At 44.2% G+C, this 27,534-nt stretch overlaps 2 protein-coding genes across 2 annotated transcripts in view; one reads left to right on the forward strand and one right to left on the reverse strand.

The window, feature by feature from the left end:
- The window catches only part of LOC147963007 (uncharacterized), a 149,438-nt gene that overhangs the window by 45,104 nt on the left and 76,800 nt on the right, over nt 1-27,534 (reverse strand). The window contains exons 3-4 of the mRNA XM_087529441.1: nt 3,779-3,952; nt 3,576-3,686 (exon numbers count right to left, since the gene is read on the reverse strand). Coding sequence (XP_087385567.1) covers nt 3,576-3,686; nt 3,779-3,952 — 285 coding nt within the window. The remainder of the gene's footprint in view (nt 1-3,575; nt 3,687-3,778; nt 3,953-27,534) is intronic.
- Nucleotides 19,988-26,689, forward strand: LOC125528722 (putative LRR receptor-like serine/threonine-protein kinase At1g51810). The gene is made up of 12 exons (XM_048693155.2): nt 19,988-20,093; nt 20,389-20,956; nt 21,495-21,985; nt 22,640-22,784; nt 23,125-23,196; nt 23,289-23,354; nt 23,424-23,504; nt 24,106-24,260; nt 24,380-24,612; nt 24,760-24,889; nt 25,874-25,933; nt 26,019-26,689. Exons 1-12 carry the CDS (start codon nt 19,988-19,990, stop codon nt 26,687-26,689), a joined length of 2,778 nt encoding a protein of 925 aa, XP_048549112.1.

Raw genomic sequence — 27,534 nt, forward strand, 5'->3', positions numbered from 1 at the left:
TATTGACATTTTTGGGTCTAAATTAGACCAAAATTGACTTTGGGGTTACGAAGACATTGGACAGGATTTAAGGGTGAAAACTGTACATCTTTCTTCCGTGTGACACGGTTGCAATTGTTGGGGAACGCGACAGAAAACGAAAATTTTCGGTATAGCAAGCACGCCCAGGACCACTATGGAGACTGCATACAAGGTTTGATCTGTTCCGTACCGACTCGAAGCGCAGCGGAAGAAGAGTCGGTGGAGATCGTTGGTGCAGATCCCCGCAGCTAGGATTTACAACCTCCCAACCGCGAGGATGTACTCCCTCGCCGGACAGCCCTTCGGGAGGCGGTCGGACAGTCCCCCGGACGATGTCGCAGACAGCCCTTCGGGAGGACCCTCGAAACTCGAACGGAGACTCGGACAGCCCTTCGGGAGGACACTCGAACAGCCCCTCGGGCAAAAGACCGAAACTACGACCTCTCTACGGGGTTGCACACATACGGTGTCAGCTATCCGGCAGGGCTTCGCCGTCCAGAACTAGTTCCTGCCGGAACCCAGACAGCCTTACGGCTCTACGAAACTCTTTTCGTGGGAGGGAGAGAAGAAGCCAGATAATGCATGGCATGTGTATGAGAGCAAGGGATGAGCTTTGGGCTGCCCACTCCTCCTCTATTTATAGGAAAGCCAAAGGGTAGGGATGGCTCACAAAAACCCAAAATGCCCATGCAAATGTCACACATGAAGGGCATAATGGGGAGGGAAGTGGAGCTCCATGGAGCCCCACACATGTGGCCGGCCAACCCCCTTGGGGGGCCCCCATGAGGAGCTTGCTTGGCCCCCAAGCCCTTCTAGAAGCTTTTTGGAAATATCCCAAAAGGTGACTCACCATAAAATATCCCAAAAAGCACTTTCACTATTCACGACGACATTTTTCAGTGTCCGTTCAAACTAAAAATATTTATGTGGGCTTAGAACATTTCCAGTACCCACCATAATAATTTTCAACGCGTTCCGAAACAATTCCGGTTTTAGTGATTTTCATCTGCGAAACGCATCTGAAGTGGCTCCGGCAGCTCCGGAACATTTCTGGTTTTTATCTCAGAAAATTCCAAAAAGCTTCCAGAATGATTCTGGCACCCTCCAAGAATTATCAGGCATTTGCCGAAACCAATTTGACTTAATGGTATATCCCGAAACAACTTTTCGGTATCATTGAAACTCATCCGATGACCTCTCTCTGCGGTACGATTCCGCTGTCCGAAACTTTTCCGGTGTCCGAAACTTTTTCTGTGATTTTCTCTCAGACTCCCTGTCTAGTATTCAGCAGATAGATGACCCTTAAGCGTGTGACCCTATAGGTTCGGTGAAGTATAGACATGACCTGGAACCTCTTCCGATCAATGATCAACATCGGAGCCGTGGACACCCGTATTGACCCCTATACCCACACGAATGAATATTCGAGTGAACCTCCAGTTGCCGTGAGCTATTCATGTTGCTTCGCGATATGTCACAAACACCCGAGGTGAGATTTATTGCATTCCTGTGGATCAACAATTTGTCCACCATGCAAGTTACCTCGTTACTGGTTTTGTTCTCTTTTCTCGTTTCCGTGTTCCGGTATCCCAGTGATCAAATCACAATGTGTCTGGCCAGACGATGATGGATACCGTTACACCGAGAGGGCCTGAGTATATCTCTCCATCGTCGGAGGAGCAAATCCCAATCTTGAGCTATCTCGTTACTTGCCATACTTTTCCGTGAACCCGTAAGCCGCCGTAATAGCCACCCAGTTACGGATGACGTTTAACATACCCCAAAGTTCACGAAGCAAGTATGAAGGAACTCGATACTCTCATGGTCTAAGGAATTATGCAAACATTAACTTCTCTGTGTTATTAACCATTAACTTGTGACGAATGTATCTCATAGCATAACATCAAATTGGGTCGATTCAACACAAGTGTTCTACTAATAATTGTGCCCTCAAAATTGCCGGCATAGTCATTCCCATGATCAGGAACAGAGGATCATCATGCAATACTTGAGCCAGTCATAGAGGCTTGACTAGGAATACATTTTACCGTTTATTATCCCACACATGCACATGAGTTTCCCTCCAAGCCTCGTTTTATTTGCAGACTCGAGAATCATTGCAGTTATAGCATGGAACATAAACCTTCATTACAAACCAGGAGATACAAAATAACTGATATTACTGCCTCTAGGGCATATCTCCTACAGCAATGACACGGTCACAATGAACTTGGCTTGCTAATTCATGTGGGCTGCAGGTCGGTACTGTCCGCGAAGCTGAGTAAGCTGGCGGCCGCCCAGAGTAGTTATTAGATGATGGGTTGCTAGAGTGACAGAAGCTTAAACCCTAGTCACTGGTAGAAAAAGGGCCTATAGTCCCGGTTCGTAAGGGCCTTTAGTCCCGGTTCCGGAACCGGGACTAAAGTGTCGGTACTAATACCTCCCCCCTTTAGTCCCGGTTCAATCCAGAACCGGGACTAAAGGCCCTCCACATGGGCAGTGCGCAGAGCCCAGTCAGGAGACCCTTTGGTCCCGGTTGGTGGCACCAACCGGGACCAATAGGCATCCACGCGTCAGCACTTCTGTGGCTGGGGTTTTTGTTTTTTTTTTGAAAGGGGGGGGGGGTTGGGGGTTTTGGGGGGTTAATTTAGGTGTTTCATATATTGTGTTAGCTAGTTATAATTAATAGAGAGAAGTGTCCTCTCTTATGTCCGTGCTTGGTCGACGCTGCGTACAATACATACGTATATAGAGAGGACTAGACATGCTAGCTAGCTAGTAAGCAAACGAAGGAAACAGAAGATCGTCATGAACATATATGCATATATACAGAGAGAAGTGATATCGACCACCTCTCCTTCTCCGAGAGATTGGTCGAACAACAAGTTCTCGTATATCTATCTGACACTACCGGCTACATATATACAATAATTATCTCTTACAAATATAATCATACGGACTCAGGGTCCACATAGAATTCTCCGTCTTCAGGGATCACGTGGTCAAGAAAGAATGCCGCCAATTCCTCTTGAATTGCTCGCATGCGAGCTGGTGCTAGGAGTTCATCCCGCTTCCGAAACATCTAATTTGAAGAAGGGGGTCAATACATATATATATATAAATGAATGAAACTCAACACAAATGATGGTAATAAAATAAAATTGTGAATGTTGTTATTTACGTACTTCATATTGTTCGTTAGAGTACCCGCCCCGCTCACAGGTCGTGTGGCGGATGGACTTGCAGATGTAGTATCCACAGAAATCATTCCCTTGTTCCTGCCACAACCACTTTACAAGAAATAGAGGTCAATCAAACTGATAAGAAAGAATGCTAAATGTTATTGATGAAACTAGCACTTGAATCACTAGGAGATGCGCGGAACATGCTACTATAGTACTTACTTTCGGGTGTCTAAATTCCAGCTCCTTCGGCAGTCCCGGAACTGTTTTGGTGAATTTTCTCCAAACCCTGCCGGACAAAGAAAACAATTACTTGATATCAGGAAATGAACAAAGTTGCTGATATGGTGGATAATGATCGATTTAACTTACTTCTTGAGGATTTCAGTCATGTCCGCATACTCCTTGGGATCTTTTCGTTTAGAGTCCAAGACGGTTACTACTCCCTGCTCAAGCTTAATCTCTAGGAGAATATAGTGGTAACTGCACACACATGCATAACTCATCAATTACATTACTATAACCTTGACTAATATATAAGGGAAACCGAATACGCACAAGACAGTAACACTCACCTGAAGTTGTAAGGAAAGAGTATTATATCTTTGTTTTGATTTATTACGAACGATCGTAGCAAGTTGGCCTCGGTAGCTGCAGCATGAAGTTTAACCTCAGTTGCATCTATGAGATATGTGTTAATGAACCCAATATCACCGACTTGTCTTTTCTTCAATTCGGCGATCTTCAATCTGCATAATATAGTGAGGATGATTATAAATACATGCAATGAAAGAGCTAAGCTATATAGAGAAACTTAATGACAGAAGTAGTACTACTTACAGATAGTAGCAGGCGACCGTTGTTTTATCGAGGGCCAATTGATTGAAAAACTGATAGAACTCCTCAAATGGAACAGGCAACAGATCAATTCCAACGAGGTCATGCTCCGGTTTAACTCTCGCATACAAAGTACTCCTCCCCCCAGAGTCTCTGCAGATTTTCAAGTACCAATCATGCAATCTTTGCATCATCGTTGATAGAGATCTTTCATCTTTGACGAGAGGCTTCCCGTACTCGTATCTTTGTATCTGCACCTCCATGGGTTCATAATGTACTTCGTCGGGCAGGTAATCTGCAAGATTGCTATAACCGGGCACCATCCTCGGATCATTATCGACGTTGTGGCTAGGCACCTTGAGCGGGGGGCACGATTGCTTCGCTTGTTCGCCGAGCTGGGCAATTTGTTTCCCAGCTCGTCATTCTTTCAGCCTTTGATCACTGACAGTACTTCCCGACCGCTCCGCTTCGGCAAATTCCTTTCCAATAATGCAGTCATAGTTTCCTTTCGGCGGATCAGACTTCGGTGGTTTTGTCAGGGCAGCCAGAGTGCGCTTCACTTTCACCCGATCTACCTTCTCCTCCGGAGGTGGATGTTTCTTTGCTTTCACCCCTTCAAAGAAGTTCCTCACTTCTTCTCGCGTGATCTCGGCGTTCTCCTCCAGGGTCCTCTCATATGGTAACTTCTCTGGAGTCTTCAGAGAAGGACCGAATCTGTATGTCCTCCCGCCTCTGGTTGTACTGCTAGACGCCGACCGAGCAGACGGAGCGGTTGTCTTCTTTACTTGCTTAAGCGGCGGAGGAGAAGGACTACGACGCGCCGGAGCAGCTGGAGCAGCGGCAGGTCTCTTCCGCCCTTGCTGACGAGGCGGAGAAGGAGGAGGCTGGCTGCTCGGGCGCGTCGGCGCAAGCGGAGAAGGAGGCGGAGTGCCGCCACGCGCCGGAGAAGGAGCCGGCCGAGGGCCCTGATCGTCACTCGCCGGAGGAGGAGGCGGTGGAGGCGGAGTGCCCTGACTCGCCGGAGGAGGAGGAGGAGGCGGTGGCGTCCAGTTCGAAAGGTGGATGAGCTCCTTCCGCCATAGGCATGGAGTCTTCAGAGCAGACCCCAGCCGAGTCTCCCCTTCACCGGTAGCGTGGTCAAGCTGGAGGTCCTCAAATCCCTCCGTTATCTCATCCACCATCACCCTAGCATATCCTTCTGGAATCGGCCGGCAGTGAAAAGTTGCGCCGGGTTCAGTAGGATAAACAGAGCCAACAGCCGCCTTGACCTTCAAATTCATCCATTGCGTCATAAGGTGGCAATTTTGAGACTCCGTTATAGCATCCACGGGATAGCTGGCAGGAGCCGTCAAGGCATGCTCCAGCTGAAGCAGCTCGGTGGAAGCCACGCTGCTTCTGCGCTGAGATGGGGGGTAGCTTCGGGGGAGGCTTCGGCAGTACGTTTGCTGCGATTTGCTTCTCGTTCCTCTATCGCGTCTACCCTTGCTTGCAACGCCTGTATTTGGGTCTGCTGCACTTTTTTCCTCCTCTCATGGGATTTGTAACCGCCTGCGTCCGGAAACCCAACCTTCCACGGAATGGAGCCTGGCGTGCCTCGTGTCCGTCCAGGGTGCTCAGGATTCCCGAGGGCCATTGTGAGCTCGTCGTTCACTCTGTCTGGAAAGAACGTCCCTTCCTGCGTTGCTTCGATATACTTCTTAAGCTTACTGACTGGTATGTCCATTTGATCGTTCGTCCAAATGCACTTCCCTGTTACAGGGTCCAGTGTTCCGCCAGCCCCGAAGAACCAAGTCCGGCAATGGTCTGGCCAGTTAATTGTCTCTGGTTCGATCCCTTTATGAACTAGATCATTCTCAGTCTTGGACCACTTAGGCCGGGCTACGAGGTAGCCACCTGACCCCGTGCGATGGTGAAGCTTCTTCTTCGCAGCATTTTGCTTGTTTGTCGCCGACATCTTCTTACTCTTTTCTGATGTCTTGTGGGCCACAAATGCGGGCCAGTGATCTCTGATCTTCTCATATCTGCCCTTGAATTCTGGTGTCTCATTATTTTCGACAAACTTATTCAGCTCTTTCTTCCACCTCCTGAATAGTTCTGCCATCCTCTTCAGAGCAAAAGACTTGATTAATTTCTCTTTAACTGGGTTCTCTGGATTATCCTCAGGCGGTAGGGTGAAATTTGACTTCAGCTCAGTCCAAAGATCATTTTTCTGCATATCATTGACATAAGACACCTCAGGGTCTTCTGTAGCCGGCTTAAACCATTGCTGGATGCTTATCGGGATCTTGTCCCTAACCAGAACCCCGCACTGAGCAACAAATGCGCTCTTTGTCCGGAGGGGTTCAATAGGTTGGCCGTCGGGCGCGATTGCTATGATCTCAAACTTTTCATCTGAGCTCAACTTTTTCTTCGGGCCTCGTCTCTTTACCAAAGTTGTGCTCGATTCGGAGGGCTAGAAAAAAGAACAAAGACTTAATTAATATGTGTACATACCAAAACAATGAATGCATCAATCAGCTAGTCAGCATAGGCTTAACTAATATATATACCTGGCCGGACTCGGTTCGGTCACCGGAGCCGTCATCACGGTCTCCTTCTTGCACCGGCATTGGGTCACTGGAGCCGTCCTCATGTTCTTCTTCTTGCACCGGCATTAGGTCACCGTAGCCAGCTTGTTCACCCTCTCCTTCCAGACCATCGGTTTCGTTGAGAAACAACGAGATGGCATCACTTCCTTCTGCGATTATGTCCCTCAACAACGCTTCTTTTGTTGCTTCGTCTAGGGCGGTGTCCATAGTTTCTACAAATATTTACAACATGGCAATTATTATTCAAACATGACAGATGGATATATTAGTGCCAAACGTAGAACTAGCTACCTAATCATAGTAAGCTATCGGGAGGGGGTATATATCGACAACGACGACACTACATCTATGTCCCTCGACGACCCTCGTTCCCGATAAAAAAATGAGGAAGAAGAAGAAAAATAAGAGGAGAAGAAAGAATAGAGGAGAAGATCTCCTCTATTCTTTCTTCTCCTCTTTTTTTTCTTCTTCCTCTTATTTTTTTATCCTCTTCTTCCTCTCATGTTCGATAGGATCGCCGAGGGGTCGGGAGGTTGCCTAGTGTCAAGGGATTCAACAAAACCATGTCTTCATCATTAGGCGAAAGTAACATGTGCATGATGGTACGAAGCTCTTCAAAGTTGTTCTGGAACGGAGTCCCAGATAGGATAATTCGCTTTTTGGTACAAAGTTCAGCAAGAGCCTTCCGAATATCGCTATTTGGAAGGCCTTTGCTGAATTCGTACCAAAAGGCGGATTATTCTATCCGGGACTCCATTCCAGAATAACTTTGCAGAACTTCGTACCAACATGCCCTGGTTACTTCCGGCTAATGATGAAGGCATGGATTTCTTCAATACTTTGACACTAGGAAACCTCTCTCTACTTCCGGCTAATAAGAATAAGAAGAAGAAGAAGAAGAAAAGAAAAAAAAGAGGAGAAGAAAAAAGGAATAGTGGAGAAAAGAGAAAATAGAATATATTCTATTTTCTCTTCTTCTCCACTATTCCTTTCTTCTTCTCCTCTTCTTTTTCTTCTTTTTTCTTCTTCTTATTTATTTCTCCTCTTCTTTTCGGTAGAGGAAACCCTAAATAGCTAGCAAGTATCGTGGGTGTGAGATACATGTGGCCTTCGGTGTCGGACACTACATCCACGCCCCACAAGTGACGTGGGCGTCGAAGCCCGCGCCACTTGTGGGATGTGGGTGTAGTGTCCGACACCGACGGTACATGTATCTCACACCGACGATACTTTCTATTTAGGGTTTCTCCTCTACCGCTCCTCGACCTCTCGACGACCCTCGTTCCCGATAAAATAAAGAGGAAGAAGAAGAAGAAGAAAAAAAAGAGAAGAAAGAATAGAGGAGAAGACTTCCTCTTCTTCCTCTCCTCTTCTTCTCCCTCTTCTTCCCCTTCTTCCTCGCCTCTCTCATGAATGTCCGGCGTTCTCGACCCCCCCCCCACGTGTCGAAGAAAAAAAAGAAGAAAAAAAAGAGGAGAAGAAGAAAGGAATAGAGGAGAAAAGAGAAAATAGAATATATTCTATTTTCTCTTCTTCTCCACTATTCCTTTCTTCTTCTCCTCTTCTTTTTCTTCTTTTTTCTTCTTCTTATTTATTTCTCCTCTTCTTTTCCTCTCCTCTTCTTCTTTCTTTCCTCTTCTTATTTTCTTCTTTCCTATCCTTCTTTTTCTAAAATTGTAACTTTTGCATATATAAAACTCTTCTAAAATTGTAACTTTCTATATAAAACTTTCCTATCGGGAGGGGGAGAAGATCGAAGAAAAAAAAGAAGAAAAAAAAGAGGAGGAGAAGAAAGGAATAGAGGAGAAGAAAAAATAGAAAAAAAATTCTATTTTTTCTTCTTCTCCTCTATTCCTTTCTTCTTCTCCTCTTCCTTTTCTTCCTCTCCTCGTCTTCTCCTTCTTCCTCTCCACTAACATAAAATGCACTAACCTAAAATGCAACAAACATAAAATGCACTAAATCGATCAACTAACCTAAAATCAGTGATAAAATGCACTAACCTAAAATCGATATCTACTAACAACTTAAAAAAATTAGTACATATATGAAAAAATGCATATATGAAAAAAAAATCATCATATCATCAACAGAAAAAAACATCATCATATCATCAACAGAAAAAAAACATCATCAACATCATCATATCATCAACCTAAAATCAGTGATAAAAAGGGGCGGCGCGCGGCGGGCGCGGGGCGGGGCGGGCTCGGGGACGGGGCGGCCGGGGCGGCGACGGGCTCGGGGACGAGGCGGGGCGACGGCGCGGGGACGGGGCGGGGCGACGGCGCGGGGACGGGGCGGGCTCGGGGATGGGGCGGGGCAGGCTCGGGGACGAGGCGGGGCGACGACGGGCTCGACGACGGGCTCGGGAACGGGGCGGGGCGACGGCGATGGCGACGGGGTCAGGGAAGGGGCGGCGCGGGGCGACGACGGGCTCGGGGCGGCGCGCGGCGGGCGCGGGGCGACGGTGCGGGGAGGCCACGGACTCGGGGCGGCGACGACGACGACGAATGGCCTGGGGGCGAATGGGAGCGGTTGGCCAAAATTTCACAAGTGTTGGCTTATATAGCCAGAGCAATGGTCCCGGTTCGTGGCATCAACCGGGACCAATGCCACCCTTTAGTCCCGGTTGGAGCCACGAACCGGGACCAAAGGCCAATTTTCAGCAGCCGAAAGGGCGGGAAGCGGCGGCCTTTGGTCCCGGTTGGTGGCACCAACCGGGACTAAAGGGTGGCATTGGTCCTGGTTGATGCCACGAACCGGGACCAATGCCCCCTTTAGTCCCGGTTGGTGCTACCAACCGGGACCAATGGCCTTTGCTGCCCCGCGCCCAAAAGTTTAGTCCCACATCGCTAGCTGAAGGGCGTCGGCACTGGTTTATAAGCGCGGGTGTGCCTCCCCATTCGAGCTCCTCTCTAATGCAGGCTTTCGGGCCTAAACTTGCTACTGCCTGTGGGCCTATTGGGCCTTCTGCGGGCCTGAATCCTGGCCCATGTAGGGTTTCTAGTCGTATTCAGGCCGTGGAGGCCCAGTAGGAGGCATTTTTTTTGGTTTTTTCTTTTTTATTTCTACATTTTTTTGGTTTTCTATTTTTTTTATTTCTACTTACAACTAAATACTTACAGTTTTTTAGTGATTTCTTTTTCCTTTTAGGTCACAAAAATTATAAACTTTCTGTTAGTGCCATTAGTTTTAAATTTTGAATAGTTTAAATTTGAATTTTTAAAAATTTGTGTGAATCACTAGTTTATGAATAACTTTACTAGAAAAATAGATTTTTTTTTCATTTATTTTTTATTTATACTTACAACTAAATACTTATAGTTTTTTAGTGATTTCTTTTTTATTTTAGGTCACAAAAATTATAAACTTTCTGTTAGTGCCATTAGTTTTAAATTTTGAATAGTTTAAATTTGAATTTTTAAAAATTTGTGTGAATCACTAGTTTATGAATAACTTTACTATAAAAATAGAATTTTTTTTCTTCTTTGCTATTTATTTTTTATTTATACTTACAATTAAATACTTATAGTTTGATTTTAGGTCACAAAAATTAAATACTATAAAAATTCTTTTTGCTATTGAAGAATATTATAGTTTTATTTTAGTTGATCATAACATAATATTTTAATTGATTGTTTTTATTTTCATAAAAGTTTTGTAGTTCATTCTGTTTGCTATTAATTCATTCTTTGAGCTAAATGACTCTGAAATTGGAAAGCATTTCAAAATGAACTCTGAAAAGGTTGAAAGTTGGCATGGTATCATCATTTCACCCACATAGCATGTTCCAAAAAGTAGAGAGGGTTACGACAAAAACTTGATGCACTTTGTGTACAAAATGGACAATCACTTTCGAAGTATCAAAGTTTCAAACCATAAGACATGAAAGCATTTCAAATGAACTCTGAAAAAGTTGAAAGTTGGGATGGTATCATAATTTCACCTACATAGCATGTGCATGTACAAAACAGACAATGGTAGCATGTTCGTCTGTTACAAATTTGGCATGGTATCATCATAATAGTTGCGGGAGAAAGTCTTCACTTTTTCTTCGCTTGTGTCATTTGCTTATTGCGTCGTAACCATGGATAATCTTCATTGTTTATCAGGATGCTTGGGTCAGCCTTGACATTGAAGGGAGGAATTTCATGAAACTTTTCATAATCTTCAGACATGTCTGTCTTGCCGTCCACTCCCAGGATGTCCCTTTTTCCTGAAAGAACTATGTGGCGCTTTGGCTCATCGTATGATGTATTCGCTTCCTTATCTTTTTTTTTCTCGGTTTGGTAGACATGTCCTTCACATAGATAACCTGTGCCACATCATTGGCTAGGAAGAACGGTTCGTCAGTGTGCCCAAGATTTTTCAGATCCACTGTTGTCATTCCGTACTGTGGGTCTACCTGTACCCCGCCACCTAACAGATTGACCCATTTGCACTTAAACAAAGGGACCTTAAAATCAGGTCCGTAGTCAAGTTCCCATATGTCCACTATGTAACCATAATATGTGTCATTTCCGCTCTCGGTTGCTGCATCAAAGCGGACACCGTTGTTTTGGTTGGTGCTCTTTTGATCTTGGGCGATCGTGTAAAATGTATTCTCATTTATCTCGTATCCTTTGTAAGTCAATACAGTCAAAGATGGTCCCCTGGACAACAAGTACAACTCATCACAAACAGTGTTGTCACCTCTGAGACGTGTTTCCAACCAACTGCTGAAAGTCCTGATGTGTTCACATGTAATCCAGTCGTCGCACTGCTCCGGGTGTTTGGAGCGCAGACTGTTCTTGTGTTCATCGACATACGGGGTCACCAAGGTAGAGTTCTGTAGAACTGTGTAGTGTGCTTGAGACCAAGAATATCCGTCCCTGCATATTATTGAGTCTCTTCCAAGAGTGCCTTTTCCAGTCAGTCTCCCCTCATACCGCGATTTAGGGAGACCTATCTTGTTAAGGCCAGGAATGAAGTCAACACAAAACCCGATAACATCCTCTATTTGATGGCCCATGGAGATGCTTCCTTCTGGCCTAGCGCGGTTACGGACATATTTCTTTAGGACTCCCATGAACCTCTCAAAGGGGAACATATTGTGTAGAAATACGGGCCCCAGGATGACAATCTCGTCGACTAGATGAACTAGGACGTGTGTCTTGATATTGAAGAAGGATGGTGGGAACACCAGCTCGAAACTGACAAGACATTGCGCCACATCACTCCTTAGCCTTGGTACGATTTCTGGATCGATCACCTTCTAAGAGATTGCATTGAGGAATGCACATAGCTTCACAATGGCTAATCGGACGTTTTCCGGTAGAAGCCCCCTCAATGCAACCGGAAGCAGTTGCGTCATAATCACGTGGCAGTCATGAGACTTTAGGTTCTGAAACTTTTTCTCTGGCATATTTATTATTCCCTTTATATTCGACGAGAAGCCAGTCGTGACCTTCATACTGAGCAGGCATTCAAAGAAGATTTCTTTCTCTTCTTTCGTAAGAGCGTAGCTGGCAGGACCTTTATACTGCTTCGGAGGCATGCCGTCTTTTTCGTGCAAACGTTGCAGGTCCTCTCGTGCCTCAGGTGTATCTTTTGTCTTCCCATACACGCCCAAGAAGCCTAGCAGGTTCACGCAAAGGTTCTTCGTCACGTGCATCACGTCGATTGAGGAGCGGACATCTAGGTCTTTCCAGTAGGGTAGGTCCCAAAATATAGATTTCTTCTTCCACATGGGTGCGTGTTCCTCAGCGTCATTCGGGACAGCTAGTCCACCGGGACCCTTTCCAAAGATTACGTAGTGTAAATCATTGACCATAGCAAGCACGTGATCACCGGTGCGCATGGCGGGCTTCTTCCGGTGATCTGCCTCGCCTTTGAAATGCTTGCCTTTCTTTCGACATTGATGGTTGGTCGGAAGAAATCGACGATGGCCCAGGTAAACATTCTTCCTGCATTTGTCCAGGTATATACTTTCAGTGTCATCTAAACAGTGCGTGCATGCGTGGTATCCTTTGTTTGTCTATCCTGAAAGGTTACTGAGAGCGGGCCAATCGTTGATGGTCACGAACAGCAACGCCTTAAGGTTAAATTCTTCCTGTCTGTGCTCATCCCACGTACGTACACCGTTTCCATTCCACAGCTGTAAAAGTTCTTCAACTAATGGCCTTAGGTACACATCAATTTCGTTGCCGGGTTGCTTAAGGCCTTGGATGAGAACTGGCATCATAATGAACTTCCGCTTCATGCACATCCAAGGAGGAAGGTTATACATACATAGAGTCACGGGCCAGGTGCTGTGATTGCTGCTCTGCTCCCCGAAAGGATTAATGCCATCCGCGCTTAAAGCAAACCATACATTCCTTGGGTCCTTTGCAAACTCATCCCAGTACTTTCTCTCGATTTTTCTCCACTACGACCCATCAGCGGGTGCTCTCAACTTCCCATCTTTCTTTCGGTTCTCACTGTGCCATCGCATCAACTTGGCATGCTCTTCGTTTCTGAACAGACGTTTCAACCGTGGTATTATAGGAGCATACCACATCACCTTCGCAGGAACCCTCTTCCTGAGGGGCTCGCCGTCAACATCACAAGGGTCATCTCGTCTGATCTTATACCGCAACGCACCGCATACCGGGCATGCGTTCAGATCCTTGTATGCACCGCGGTAGAGGATGCAGTCATTAGGGCATGCATGTATCTTCTCCACCTCCAATCCTAGAGGGCATACGACCTTCTTTGCTGCGTATGTACTGTCGGGCAATTCGTTATCCTTTGGAAGCTTCTTCTTCAATATTTTCAGTAGCTTCTCAAATCCTTTGTCAGCCACAGCATTCTCTGCCTTCCACTGCAGCAATTCCAGTACGGTACCGAGCTTTGTGTTTCCATCTTCGCAATTGGGGTATAACCCTTTTTTGTGATCCTCTAACATGCGATCGAACTTCAGCTTCTCCTTTTGACTAATGCATTGCGTCCTTGCATCGACAATGACCCGGCGGAGATCATCATCATCGGGCACATCGTCTGGTTCCTCTTGATCTTCAGCAGCTTCACCCGTGGCAGCATCATTGGGCACATCGTCTGGTTCCTCTTGATCTTCACCAGCTCCCCCCGTTGCAGCATCACCGTATTCAGGGGGCACATAGTTGTCATCGTACTCTTCTTCTTCGCCGTCTTCCATCATAACCCCTATTTCTCCGTGCCTCGTCCAAACATTATAGTGTGGCATGAAACCCTTGTAAAGCAGGTGGGAGTGAAGGATTTTCCGGTTAGAGTAAGACCTCGTATTCCCACATTCAGTGCATGGACAACACATAAAACCATTCTGCTTGTTTGCCTCAGCCGCATCGAGAAACTCATGCACGCCCTTAATGTAGTCGCGGGTGTGTCTGTCACCGTACATCCATTGCCGGTTCATCTGCGTGCATTATATATAATTAAGTGTCCAAATTAATAGAAGTGTACAAATCTCGAGGAAAATGGAGCTTGGAGGTCGAGCTTCGAGAGGAGAAAGCTTAAGTAGTGTGGCTCGGGCATTCCATCGAACACCTCATGTACATAGGAGGTGAGCTAGAGCACCACAAAGCCCTCTCCCCCTCGGCCAGAAAAAACAGAGCATTGTGCTCTACTCTTGCGCGAGGGGGTATATATAGGCACCTCATTGGTCCCGGTTGGTGGCATGAACCGGGACTAAACGGGAGCCTTTGGTCCCGGTTCAAGCCACCAGCCGGGACCAATGGTGGTGGGCCAGGAGCGAGGCCCATTGGTCCCGGTTCGTCCCACCAACCGGGACCAAAAGGTCCAGACGAACCGGGACCAATGGCCCACGTGGCCCGGCCGGCCCCCTGGGCTCACGAACCGGGACCAATGCCCACATTGGTCCCGGTTCTACACTGAACCGGGACTAATGGGCTGAGCCGGCCTGGACCATAGCCCTGTTTTCTACTAGTGAGTTTATGCGCTATTTCATAAGGGGCTGATTTGGATCCATATGTGCTGATGGAAACATCAATAGCGGAGTCAACAGACTTCTTCTCTGAGGTATAACATGAAACCAACATGGCGGAATCATTTTTTTCTTCAATAGGGAGTATACAATAAGTCAGCAAAAATAAACATACCCTTTATGTAGTCTATATGCAATAAATGCAATTGGCTTGTATGTTTGGTAACATATGTATTCCCGCAGGTACAAACCTTGTCCAAAGTTCATCACAAGAATCTTGTGACTTTGAAAGGATATTGCCAAAACAAGAAGTGCCTCACTCTCATTTATGACTTCATGTCGAGAGGAGTCTTCAACAGCTCATAAGAGGAGGTTTATTTATTAATTGTTTACCTATTATTAATGTTTATATCAAGCATAGTTGACTTGTTAAGTTGTAGTTAAATATGTATACAGGCTGTTTCTGACTTAAACCAATAACCTTTAACCCTCAGCCAAACCTAAAATCAGTAAAATCTAAAATGCAGATTGAGAAATTCAGGGTTTTAATTCCTCCAAAACAAACAACACAAACAGACAACTTGACCACATGGTCTAATTAACCCTTCGGATACAAGTACTTCTCAAATTATATGAATATATGGTGTTTTGTAGAGTAATATAAAAATCATAGGACATGTCCATAAGTACAAAAATGAACTCCAAAGTCAAAGTAGCCAACCTTTTGACATCTTACTGTCAACAAGACTTCTTGTTACATGTGTGGTTGGTTGCCTAGACTGTTATTGTTACTCTGAGTAAATGACTTTGAGTTGGCGGACCTGATTACTATGTATATGTAGAGTATGTAGTAAGAAGTAAGGCCCTAACAGCACATTCTTGATGTCACAACCATGAAATGTTCAATTAATTGTTCATAGATACTCTCTCCGTCCACGAATAAGTGTACTTCTAGCTTTTGTCTTAAGTCAAGGTTTTAAAACTTTGACCAACTTTATAGGAAAAAGTACTAGCATTTATGACACTAAATTAATATCAATAGATCTATTTTGAAATGTACTTTCATAATATACCAATTTGATGTTATATATGTTATTACTCTTTTGTATATAGTTGGTCAAAATTTCAAAACTTTGACTTAAGACAAAAGCTAGAAGTACACGTATTCGCCGCAGACGGAGGGAGTATGTGGCTAACAAACCGAGGAAAACATAGTTACACTCCTAGAGTCATAACAATGATATGATGGGATTGTAAGCATCTTTCGAAGCCATTATGAATGAAATAAACTCTAGAGGAAAATTTAAGTAATAATTTAATAGTTCGTCTCTTCTTAATTTGATTTGGATATAACAAAAACTCACGTAAAGAGAAGGAAAAGCATCAGTCGCCTCTCCAATATCAAAGCTCACTTTGCAGGTTTAAGATCTTAATATATCGATTGGTTATATGCTTAACCATTAAGGCAGTGCGCATAATTTGTTAGCTTAAATATATGTACAACATGATAACAATAATAGTATTAATAGTGCTGGTGGTCGTATCATTAGTAGTAGTAATAATAATGGTAGTAGTACTAATAACAAAAATATATATATTTATGTGTTATGCACGTATCAAGGAACTTATATTAATGTTGTATTTCTTGATGCAGGAGATGACTATAGTTTGAATTGGGAACAATGACTTCATATTGCACTTGATGCTGCACAAGGTCCATATTTCAATTATTTACTAATTTTATGTATTGTATGTACGTATGCTTGTTTTGACTAAGTATGACTTCAATAAACTATAGGGCTAGAGTATCTACACGAGTCATGCACCCATCAATAGTTCACAGAGATGTAAAGACCCCCAACATCCTTCTAGACAAGAATCTGGTGGGGATAATATCTGATCTTGGGCTTTCCCGCGCTTTTAATGATGCTCACACCCAGGTCATCTCGCTAAGCAGGTGTTCTGTGAGCAGCCTTCTGGTTTCGTCGACGCCGAGCACCCCGACTTCGTGTGCTTGCTCTCCCGCTCTCTGTACGGGTTGAAGCAGGCGCCTCGGGCTTGGTACCAGCGTATCGCAGCCTTCCTGCAGTCTCTGGGCTTTCGTTCCACTCGCTCCGATGCCTCACTTTTTGTGTATCATCAGGGAGCTGACACTGCATATCTGCTGCTCTACGTCGACGACATCATCCTCACGGCATCCACCCCCGATCTCCTTCAGCGGCTGACTGCTCGTCTTCGTGATGAGTTCGCCCTCAAGGACTTGGGGCCCCTCCACTACTTTCTCGGCATCGAGGTGATCCGCCGAGCTGACGGTTTCTTTCTGCATCAGCAAAAGTACGCCCACGAGCTCCTTGAGCGTGTCGGTATGCTTAACTGCAAGCCGGCGCCCACCCCCGTCGACACGAAGGCGAAGGTCTCTGCTCTGGAGGGGTCTCTCATGTCCGATGGAGCATTTTATCGCTCTATTGTCGGTGCTTTACAGTACTTGACGCTGACTCGCCCCGACCAGCAGTACGCTGTTCAGCAGGTGTGCCTCCATATGCACGCCCCGCGTGACTCTCACTCGACTCTGGTGAAGCGGATTCTCCGTTACATACGTGGCACCATGTCCTTGGGACTCACCCTGACGGCCTCCGCCTTCACCGACCTCGTGGCCTACTCGGATGCTGACTGGGCTGGCTGCCCCGACACGCGACGCTCTACGTCAGGCTACTGCGTCTACCTTGGGCCCTCATTGATCTATTGGTCATCGAAGCGGCAACCCACGGTCTCCCGCTCCAGCGCCGAGGCAGAGTATCGCGCCGTGGCCAACGCCATGGCCGAGTGCTCTTGGATACGTCAGCTGCTCCAGGAGTTGCTTTGTGATGTTCACAAGGCCACTCTTGTCTACTGCGATAACGTCAGCGCGGTCTACCTCTCCGCCAACCCGTTGCACCATCGACGGACGAAGCATATTTAGCTCGATATTCACTTCGTGCGCGAGCAGGTTGCCCTTGGCCGTGTTCGGGTTCTCCACGTGCCGACGACGCAATAGTTTGCTGATGTGATGACTAAGGGATTGCCTACTCCCGTCTTCCAGGAGTTTCGGTCCAGTTTCTGTATAGTTGAGGTAGAGACCTTTCCTTGTATTATATATACGTGTACCAGCACCCCATCAATACAATGATTATTGTATTGCAAACTTTCCCGTCTACAGTTCGGACGGCGTATTGGCGAGGCATGTTGACGAGGATTCCCGCCCTTTTCTCCATCGCTAGTGCGGCCGGTCCCACGGGTTTCACCGTTCCTAGCAGCGCCGCCTCCGCGAGGCTGCTTCTTCTGAGCCTCCCGCTGCTGCTCGGTGAGGAGGAGCTGGCCACCGCTGCTTCATTGGTCCTCATCCAGGCATTCCTCGACAGCGCTACCGCTGTTTCCTTGCTCCTTATCCAGGCATGCCTCGACGGCCCGGAGGTGGCCCGCGACCTCCTCGACCGTGATCTTGGCCGGATTGAGCAACATCTCTCTCAACGGAGAAGGTAATCCTACATCCTAGTTGATGGTTCACAAATCGCAACCACCTGCAGGTGAGCTAAAACTTTGCTGAAAAAACGCTAACTGAACCTACCTGCTAAGTGCTTAACTGACGAAACTCAAATTGTCCAAGACACCTAAAACCTAACAGCAAAAATAGAGATAGGGAGGGAGACGGGTTTAAGCCTGCAACGGCGCCTGACGTGGGCACGCTCAAAGTGCAGCTTGTTCCTCGTTGCCATGTCACCTCGCCGGTATATCTGGGGTCAAGACGGCTACCATGTTCCGCCTACCGACGCTCAAGTGTGCGACCGCGGACATGCCTGCAAGAAATCAGACGAGTACTGTTTTTTTAAGAGATGAGTACTGTTATGTTGACGGTGCACGCTCGAGGAGCATCTCTACTGCACAACTTAACATGTAGAATCTAGGAAGAGTTAATGGTTACACGGCAGAACTCGAAAGGAGTCCTTCCAAGCGGTGTGGTGGTGCCGTGGTGGCCGGCAGGAGCGACGGGCACTACAATGACCACTCTCTGGCGGCCGCTGGCCAAGGATCACGGCCGGTGTCCTCTAATAAGCCTAGCATGAGGGGCCTTCTTCTGTGGTGTTACAAAGATCTTCATTCTCCAATGAGTACCAGAATAAGGTGGGTCATTGCTTTGTTCCGATACTATCAAGATTAAAGGCATCAACACCGGTACGGCATGCAACTCAGCAATCCACGAGGATGATTATATACGCGACGGTGGGTTGGCAGGGAACGCCGCGGCTCTCAAGGAGCAGGATCGTTTTAGATCAGAACGGTTTTGAATTTTGGGAGTGCAAAACAGCTGAACCAACAGCACATTACCTGAATCGGATGATAAACCGATGTCTGTGGGGACATTTGCCCGGTTCCATTAGATTGGGGGTTAATTATACCAAAATACTGTATAGGTTATTAGGGGGTAAAGTGTCCCAAACATGATAGGGTTTTTTTTCGAAATCCGATGATAGTTAGGGTATATTTGGGCTACCACTGTATATTTGGGGTCAAGCAGGCCCATCAACCCTTCTAAGCATCACATTTCACTGTAGGGCATGCTGGACCGTTTCTTGTGACATGGTCACAATGAACTTTGCTTAAGCATGCAACTGATTTGTCGGTAAAGATGTCTGCGGAGTTGAGTAAGCTGGCGGCCGCCCAAACTGCTAATTCATGCGAGCCAAAGTAAAGTGTCGCGTGCAATCACAGGAATGATTCCCAAGTGTCTTGGTCAAGCTCGCCTGGGCTGCTTGGAATGAGTTTAATGAATTAGCTCGCACGTTGTTTTGCTTGGGGTTGTGATATTTGTTTACGTTGGAGAAGTGTTTTATATTTGGATTTCGGGTGCACCGGCTTCTTAACCACGTGGGTTCAACTTTGACTATCATTTTGATGATTAGGAAACGATCCTTGGCTTAACCACGCCAAGTTCAATGTGCGATTACATTAGCCTTTTGAATGTTTTTTCTTTTATTTTATGTTAAAGGTAGTCCTTTAACATAGCATAGCAGAATTGGGTCAAAGAAAGATCAACGTGTGCTTTCGCTATAGCTTATTGGACCGAGTTGCATGGTTGGTCAAAACGCACCAGTTCCAGGAAAATTGCAAAGACAGCCAAACAAAATTCCACGGCAAGTTGCAGTATCTCTATTAATTCCTTAGATTAATGCAAGTTGCATTTCTTTAAAGAAAAATTCACCTACCGATGAACAAACTTTTGTATTCTTCACACCGTTAACAGGCCGCATGCGGCGATCGAGGCCATGTCATTGAAAGCAAGCACTAAACCGTATGTGCTAATTAATTAATTTTCCTCTGCTATATAACTAGCTCCACAAGTCACTTGTAGCAGATACGCATGCCGTTTCTTCCTTGAAACAATGGTGATCAATTTCATTTGCTGGCCAAGTACCAAACTGGCATGGATCTTGGCGCTGCTGCTCAACCTGGTCATGATGATTCAAGTCCACGGCCAGCCTCCTTCTGGTAACACAAGCCATATCCTCCTAGCTTTTCTGCTGTATATCCTACAGATCTTTAAGCTATGCTCCATTTTCATACAGTACAGTTTTGTTTACTTCAGCATGCTACATGAAGAAATCTCGCTTTACAGTAATCTGAACATCCATACATTATTATCAGCTTCTCAGTATCAGCTAATGATATATTTTTTTCACGAATGCGCAACGCTTGTGTATCATTTCATTGATAGAATGATGCGGAATCCCAAACTGTTGGAAGTTGGAACACATGGAATTTATACATATTCTCCATTGTATAGGGTTCATAAGCATCGATTGTGGATTGAGAAACAGCAGTTCCTACAACGACAGCACCACTGGGCTACGGTTCGATCCTGACGGTAGATTTGTCGAGGGTGGCATGAGAAAACAGATGTCTCAAGAGTTTATGGCTAATGCCACAAATGAGCAACAAAAAACCCTGAGGAGCTTCCCTGATGGCTCAAGGAATTGCTATACACTGCCATCCACCATTGGTAAGAAGTATCTATTGAGAGCCACGTTTACTTATGGCAACTATGATGGGTTGAACAAGACTCGGGATGGGTCACTCTTTCTTTTTGGGCTCCATATCGGCGTTAATTTCTGGGAGGCGGTGAACTTGACAAACACTAAACCATCGACTATGGTATGGAAAGAGGTGCTCACCATTGCTCCGAGCAACTTCGTGTCCATCTGCTTGGTGAACTTCAATTCAGGGATTCCCTTCATATCCTCGTTGGAGCTGAGGCCACTCGAAGATATGATGTACCCTTTTTTCAATACTTCGGTTTCAATCAGCCTTCATAGTCGATACAGATTGGGCAACGTCGCCGACTATATCACAAGGTGAGATGAGGAGTCCGTCCATAATAATTTTGGAGTAGATCTAAGTCGTGCCTGCTAATGGTTTTCGATTCAGTTTGCCACCTCAATGCATATAAAGTGTTTGATCCTTTTTTTCCTTTATCCTGCAATTGCTTCTAACAAAAAACTTATAGTAGTAAATCTCAAGGCGATGAGTAGTCAGGGCTGCTAGATCCCATACAAATTGTAAGTAAATGCCAAACGTTAACGGTACCATGTTAGCTACTCCCTCTGTTTCTCATATAAGGTATATTTGTTTTTTCAAAAGTCAAACAAGGCCGTGTTTGACCGAGTTTATAGGAAAATATATCAATATCGACAATACAAAATTTATATCATTTGATCCATCATGAAAAGTAGTTCCATATTTTATCTATTTGCTATTACAGATGTTGATTTCATTCTATAATCTCAGAAAAACATTCAAACGGAGACTTGCACAGAAAATAATAAACCTTATATTATGGAACGAAGGGAGTATTTATCTGTCTTTTTTTGTGTGTCCTTGTGTTCGATTAAGGTATCCAACGGACATTTATGACCGCTTCTGGAGAAGACAGCCCCCATTAAACCCCAGGAGGAACCTCAACACTAGCAATAAAGTGGAGAGCCTCCCCGGCAACAACTTCTTCCATATACCGTCGGTCATCATGCAAAATGCCTTGACCTCATCCATGAACTCTTCCGGGATGATCATCTCTCCGATACCTTCTCCCAATCTAGACACTAAGAGCCTGCAGCTTCTCCCAATATTTCACTTTGCCGAGATCAATGGGAGCAACCCGAACAGGAGGTTCGACATCTACAGCGACGGCGAATTGCTCTTCTCAGACTTCTCCCCTTCACGATTCCAGGTGGACAGCATGCACCAGAACGGTCGGTTCTTGCGCAACCCAAATGCATCCTTCATCCTGAAGAAGACGGCCAACTCGACACTCCAGCCGTTGATCAACGCGTTCGAGCTCTACTCCCTCGTTCGGATGGATAACCTCACTACTGACTCGGAAGATGGTAAGCTGATGTATATACTACACGTTCATTACACACTTATCATTTAGTATATGCATGGTCGTCATGCAATTTATTCACTTGGTTCAATAGCACCTCTAGCTATATGCATGCGTTTATAAAGAAATCTTAAGGACCCCTCATTAAAGTAGTAGAAACAAGTTCATCAGCCGGCTGGCTCACTAGTATACTCAACTCCTGAGTAAGCCGAAATATAAACGTCAAATTGCCAATGAGCCATGGCTAAGACCATAGTTGAGCAATGAATTCATAAATTTATTCAATTATATGAAAAGATAAATACTTGCATCTGAAAAAACTTTGCAAGTAGTTATTATGACCTGTGACTTAGGCTGCTGGAGATGCTTTGGCTAGGGAAAGGGGAGAGATGGGAGAAAGTTAGGGTAGCTTCTAGTATACTTCATTCATGGCAGGTATCTCCTTGTATATACGGAGACACCCCGATAAAATCAAAACCTTGAAAAATAACCTCTATCCTTAGAAATCCAATCCGGAAAATGGAAAGGATGCCCTCATATAACACAACTACTTAAGTTAATGTTTTCATCTTTTTAATACATATAAGCCCTATAACCAGAGCAACATATTCATATTTTTTATTCCGGGTTCATTTTTTCTGTGTTTTTCTTATTGTAGTCCATTACATGAAAGAAGTCAAGAAGCACTACAATTTGACACGGATAAATTGGAATGGAGATCCGTGCTCCCCTAGAGAATATTCCTGGGAAGGTTTGACTTGCGACTACTCAAAGAGCAACCAGAATCCAAGGATTGTTTCAGTGTAAGAACAAAATACCATATACATTTGAAATTAAAGCATTAGAGTTCATTTTTACAATTTAAGTGCATAAGTTTAATGCTCCACAAAAGCCCCCTCTTGATTTAAGTGTTTCTGCAAATATGTACTGTTATGTACAAATATTTTACAATGCAGACACTCGGTCATGTTTCTTATCGGCTAAGATCTTGATAACACAGATAATTTGGTTGAAATGACAATCATGTAATTTATTGTACCACCTTGACCATAGAAATAAGGTTACATAATCTTGAAAATATATGTCAGCTTGATGAAATCACTAGATTAATAGAACTTGTTGTAACATGAGTTGCTTTTGCAGAAATCTCTCTGCCACTGGGTTGAAAGGTCGATTAGCCATATCATTCATGAACATGGTATCACTAGAAAACCTGTAAGTGCTACTTACCACAATGTATTGATATGCTAGACACTTATTGCGATTATGTTGACATAATTTTGACCCTAAGCACAAAACATATATAGGGATTTATCACACAACAATTTGACGGGAGCTATTCCAGACTATCAACTAAAGTCACTCAAAATTATGTAAGTCTGATTGCATATGTGGTTGATGATATAGATTTCATATGAATAATTTTAACTATTATTTTCCAGCAACTTGTCAAACAACCAGCTCGTTGGGCCAATCCCCGACTCTATTCTTCGAAGATTCCAGGCTGGCTTGCTTGATTTAAGGTTTGGCATGCTCTATTGCGCAATTCCTTGATATATTTCCATTTCTTATCAAACTAAAAACACACCAATAAGCTCAACCCAAGGTTCATTATCACAGAAATAATTCAACATTTAGAAACAGTAGTTGCAAATATTATATAAATTATTGGTGGAAACACATTCTGTTCCTTTGGCACGCCTTGTCAAACAAGAGCTCCACATGTTCACTTTCTCCTTCTGCAGTAACACACTTCCATAGCTCAACCAACTATATGCATAAACACTCATCAAATGTGATTAAGCTGTGGCACCCAATTAGTGTGCCACAAAATAGACATACTTTTGCAGTGCTTATTTATCCAAGCATACCCCGGTAACTTCAAAATGATTTATCATTTGTGAGCCTTCAATGTGATAGGCAGATAGTGACCTATTCATGATGGGATGCGATTTGAAAACCATGCAGTCTGTTAGTAAAGAGGTTGGAGGTCCTTATAAGAACTATTAGAGGATTAGTTGTGTTAGAAAACGGAGGTATGCTACAATCATAACCTTGAAGAGCTGTTGTAGCTAATATGTTTGAGAGATGATTTATAGATATGTTCTGCATTTGTGTCACAAGATTGGAAGGCAACCCCATATGCTCGAAAGTCAAAGATACGTACTGCTCAAATAAGAAGAATACCATACAAACGATGCTTATTGCAGTGACGGTTCCTGTGGTACTGGTATCCCTCCTAGTATTGATGTGCATAACCTGGAAGTTATGCTGGAAAGGTAAAATATAACTTTTACGCTCTAAAATCCCCTTTCATCGCTGCAATAAAATTAGGTAGACATTAGACAACAATTTTATATCTAAACTTTCATGTAAACATAACTTCTTGACTATACAGGGAAGTCAGACCATGAGGATTATGCCATCTATGAAGAGGAAGCTTCCCTACATGTTGACATCAAACGATTCACGTACGTAGAGCTCAAGCTCATAACAAATGACTTCCAATCAATCATTGGAAAAGGAGGTTTTGGTATTGTTTATCATGGCACACTGGAAAATGGTGATGAAGTAGCCGTTAAGGTTCTGATGGAAACATCAATAACAGAGTCAACAGACTTCCTCCCTGAGGTATAACACGAAACAAACATGGCCGAATCATGGTTTCTTCAATAGACAATACACAATAAGTCAACAAGATAAATATACCCTTTATTGAGTCCATATGCAATAAATGCAATTGGCTTGTATGTTTGGTAACTATATGTATTCCCGCAGGTACAAACCTTGTCCAAAGTTCATCACAAGAATCTTGTGACTTTGAAAGGATATTGCCAAAACAAGAAGTGCCTCGCTCTCATTTATGACTTCATGTCGAGAGGGAATCTTCAACAACTCATAAGAGGAGGTTTATTTTTTAATTGTTTACCTTTTATTAATGTTTATATCAAACATAGTTGACTTGTTAAGTTGTAGTTAAATTTGTATAGAGGCTGTTTGTGACTTAAATCAATAAATTTTAACTCTCGGCCAAACCTAAAATCTGTAAAATTTAAAATGCAAGTTGGCAAATTCAAGGTTTTAATTCCTCCAAAACAAACAATCAAAACAGACACCTTGACCACATAGTTTAATTAACCCTTTAGATACAAGTACTTCTCATATTATATATGAATATATGGTGTTTTGTAGAATAATGTCAAAATCATAGGACATGTCCATAAGTACAAAAATGAACTCTGAAGTCAAAGTAGTTCAGCTTTTGACATCCTACTGTGAACATGATTTCTTGTTACAAGTGTGGCTGGTTGCCTAGACTGTTAGTTTTTACTCTGAGTAAATGCATTTGCGTTGGTGGAGCTAATTTGCTATGTATATGTAGAGTATGTAGTATGAAGTAAGTCCCTAGCTGTACATTCTTGAAGTCACAACCATGTAATGTTCGGTTAATTGTTCATAGATATATGGCTAACAAACTGAGGAAAGCATAGTCACACTCCTAGAGTCATAACAATGACATGATGGAATTGTAAGCATCTTTCGAAGATAGTTGGTTCTCTTCTGAATTTGATTTAGGTATAATAAAACTCTTCTAAAGAGAAGGAAAAGCATCAGGCGCCTCTCGAATATCAAAGCTCAGTTTTATGCAGGTTTAAGATCTTAATATATCAATTGGTTCAATGCTCAACCATTAAGGCAGTGTGCATAATTTGTTAGTATATGTAGAACATGGTAACAATAATAGTATTAATAGTGGTGGTGGTGGTAGTAGTAGTGATGGTAGAACTAGTAGTAGTAGTAATAATGGTAGTAGTACCAATAATAAAAATGTATATTTATGTGCTATACACATATCAAGGAACTTATATTAATCTTGTATTTCTTGATGCAGGAGATGACTATAGTTTGAATTGGGAACAACGACTTCATATTGCACTTGATGCTGCACAAGGTCCATATTTCAATTATTTACTAATTTTATGTATTGTATGTATGTATGCTTGTTTTGACTAAGAATGAACTTCAATAAACTATAGGGCTGGAGTATCTACACGAGTCATGCACCCCATCAATAGTTCACAGAGATGTAAAGACCCCCAACATCCTTCTAGACAAGAATCTGGTGGGGATAATATCTGATTTTGGGCTTTCCCGGGCTTTTAATGATGCTCACACACACATATCTACTGTTGCTGCTGGCACTCTTGGCTACCTCGACCCTGAGTACCATGCAACTTTCCAACTCACAGTCAAGACAGATGTTTACAGCTTCGGCATCGTGCTGTTGGAGATCATCACTGGCCAGCCCCCGGTACTGATGGAGCCTCAAACCTTTCATCTACCAAACTGGGTACGCCATAAGATTGCCATGGGCAATATTCATGACATTGTGGACAAGAGGTTGTTGGATCAGTACGATGCTGGTTCACTCCAGAGTGTGGTAGACCTCGCCATGAACTGCGTCGAAAATGCGGCCATTGACAGGCCGACCATGACCGAGGTTGTTTCAAGGCTCAAAGAGTTGTTGCCAGTAGTTTCAAGCGAAAAGTTGTCTATTTCTGCTTCAACTAGTAGTATGAACCCCATGGATGCTGAAATTCGAAGGCAATTTCAGTTGACGATTTCTGGAATAAGCAACGAGGAGAACTCCTTCCGGTCTGGTTATACCGGTGGGATGTCTGAATTAATCCCTTTATCTGGACGGTGAAAGGGAAACTCCTACTGAGTTATTGTTGCATCTGGTTAGTCCAAGTTTGGTAATCTGCTCAAATGAGTTTGGTAATCTGGTTTGTTGTTCATAAACTGTAATCGATTCATTTTATGCTTCTAGCACGTCTGTGGTGTTTTCCTTTCTGTTTTGTTTTTGTGCGAACTCCGCTACTTATTTGGAGTAATTTTCAAAAAGCTAGCATTTTCTTCATGTGAGAACTCATGATATCTTAAACAAGTTGTCTGCTCAAGCGTTGCTTATTAATAATTCTGCTTATTTATCACTAATGTGTCACGCATTGTGTGGAATAAGCTAAAAAAAATAGGTGCTACTTTTACCAAACCCTATGAACATTTCCCGAGTCATGGACCATCACAGAATTAGGAACGAGTCCGAACCTGAGCTGTAAAGAGGCCGATCCCGTTCATGGTCCCAGGCCGCCCGACGGCAGTTCCTCGACTCGGCCGCCGCCCGCTGCAGGGCCTCATCCTCGTCCCCGTTGAACACAAACTGTTGTGGCCTTGTATCCCGACAACCCCTAGCCGTCCGCCTAGCGGCAGAGCGGTAACGTACGGGCTGGACGTACCGAGCGAGAGTCGCGCGTGTCGGCCCTTGGCATGTATCAACAGCCCATAACTCCTCCGTGTGTCCCTTGTCCAATAGTCTTTTTTTATCTCACACATAGCTGCATTCCCTCAAAGATAAAATCTCATGGCTCCAGATATTAACAGTACAAGCGTGTATGCCATTTGGGGACGCTTTCAGTTCACGCCTCGGTTCTGAGCCACCGCGCGATATCCTGGAAGAATAATTCATCCTAACCAAGTACGGAGCACAAACTT

Source organism: Triticum urartu, chromosome 6A, assembly GCF_056163025.1.
Source record: "Triticum urartu cultivar PI428250 chromosome 6A, HENAU_Tu73, whole genome shotgun sequence".
In the NCBI taxonomy this organism is placed as follows: domain Eukaryota; kingdom Viridiplantae; phylum Streptophyta; class Magnoliopsida; order Poales; family Poaceae; genus Triticum; species Triticum urartu.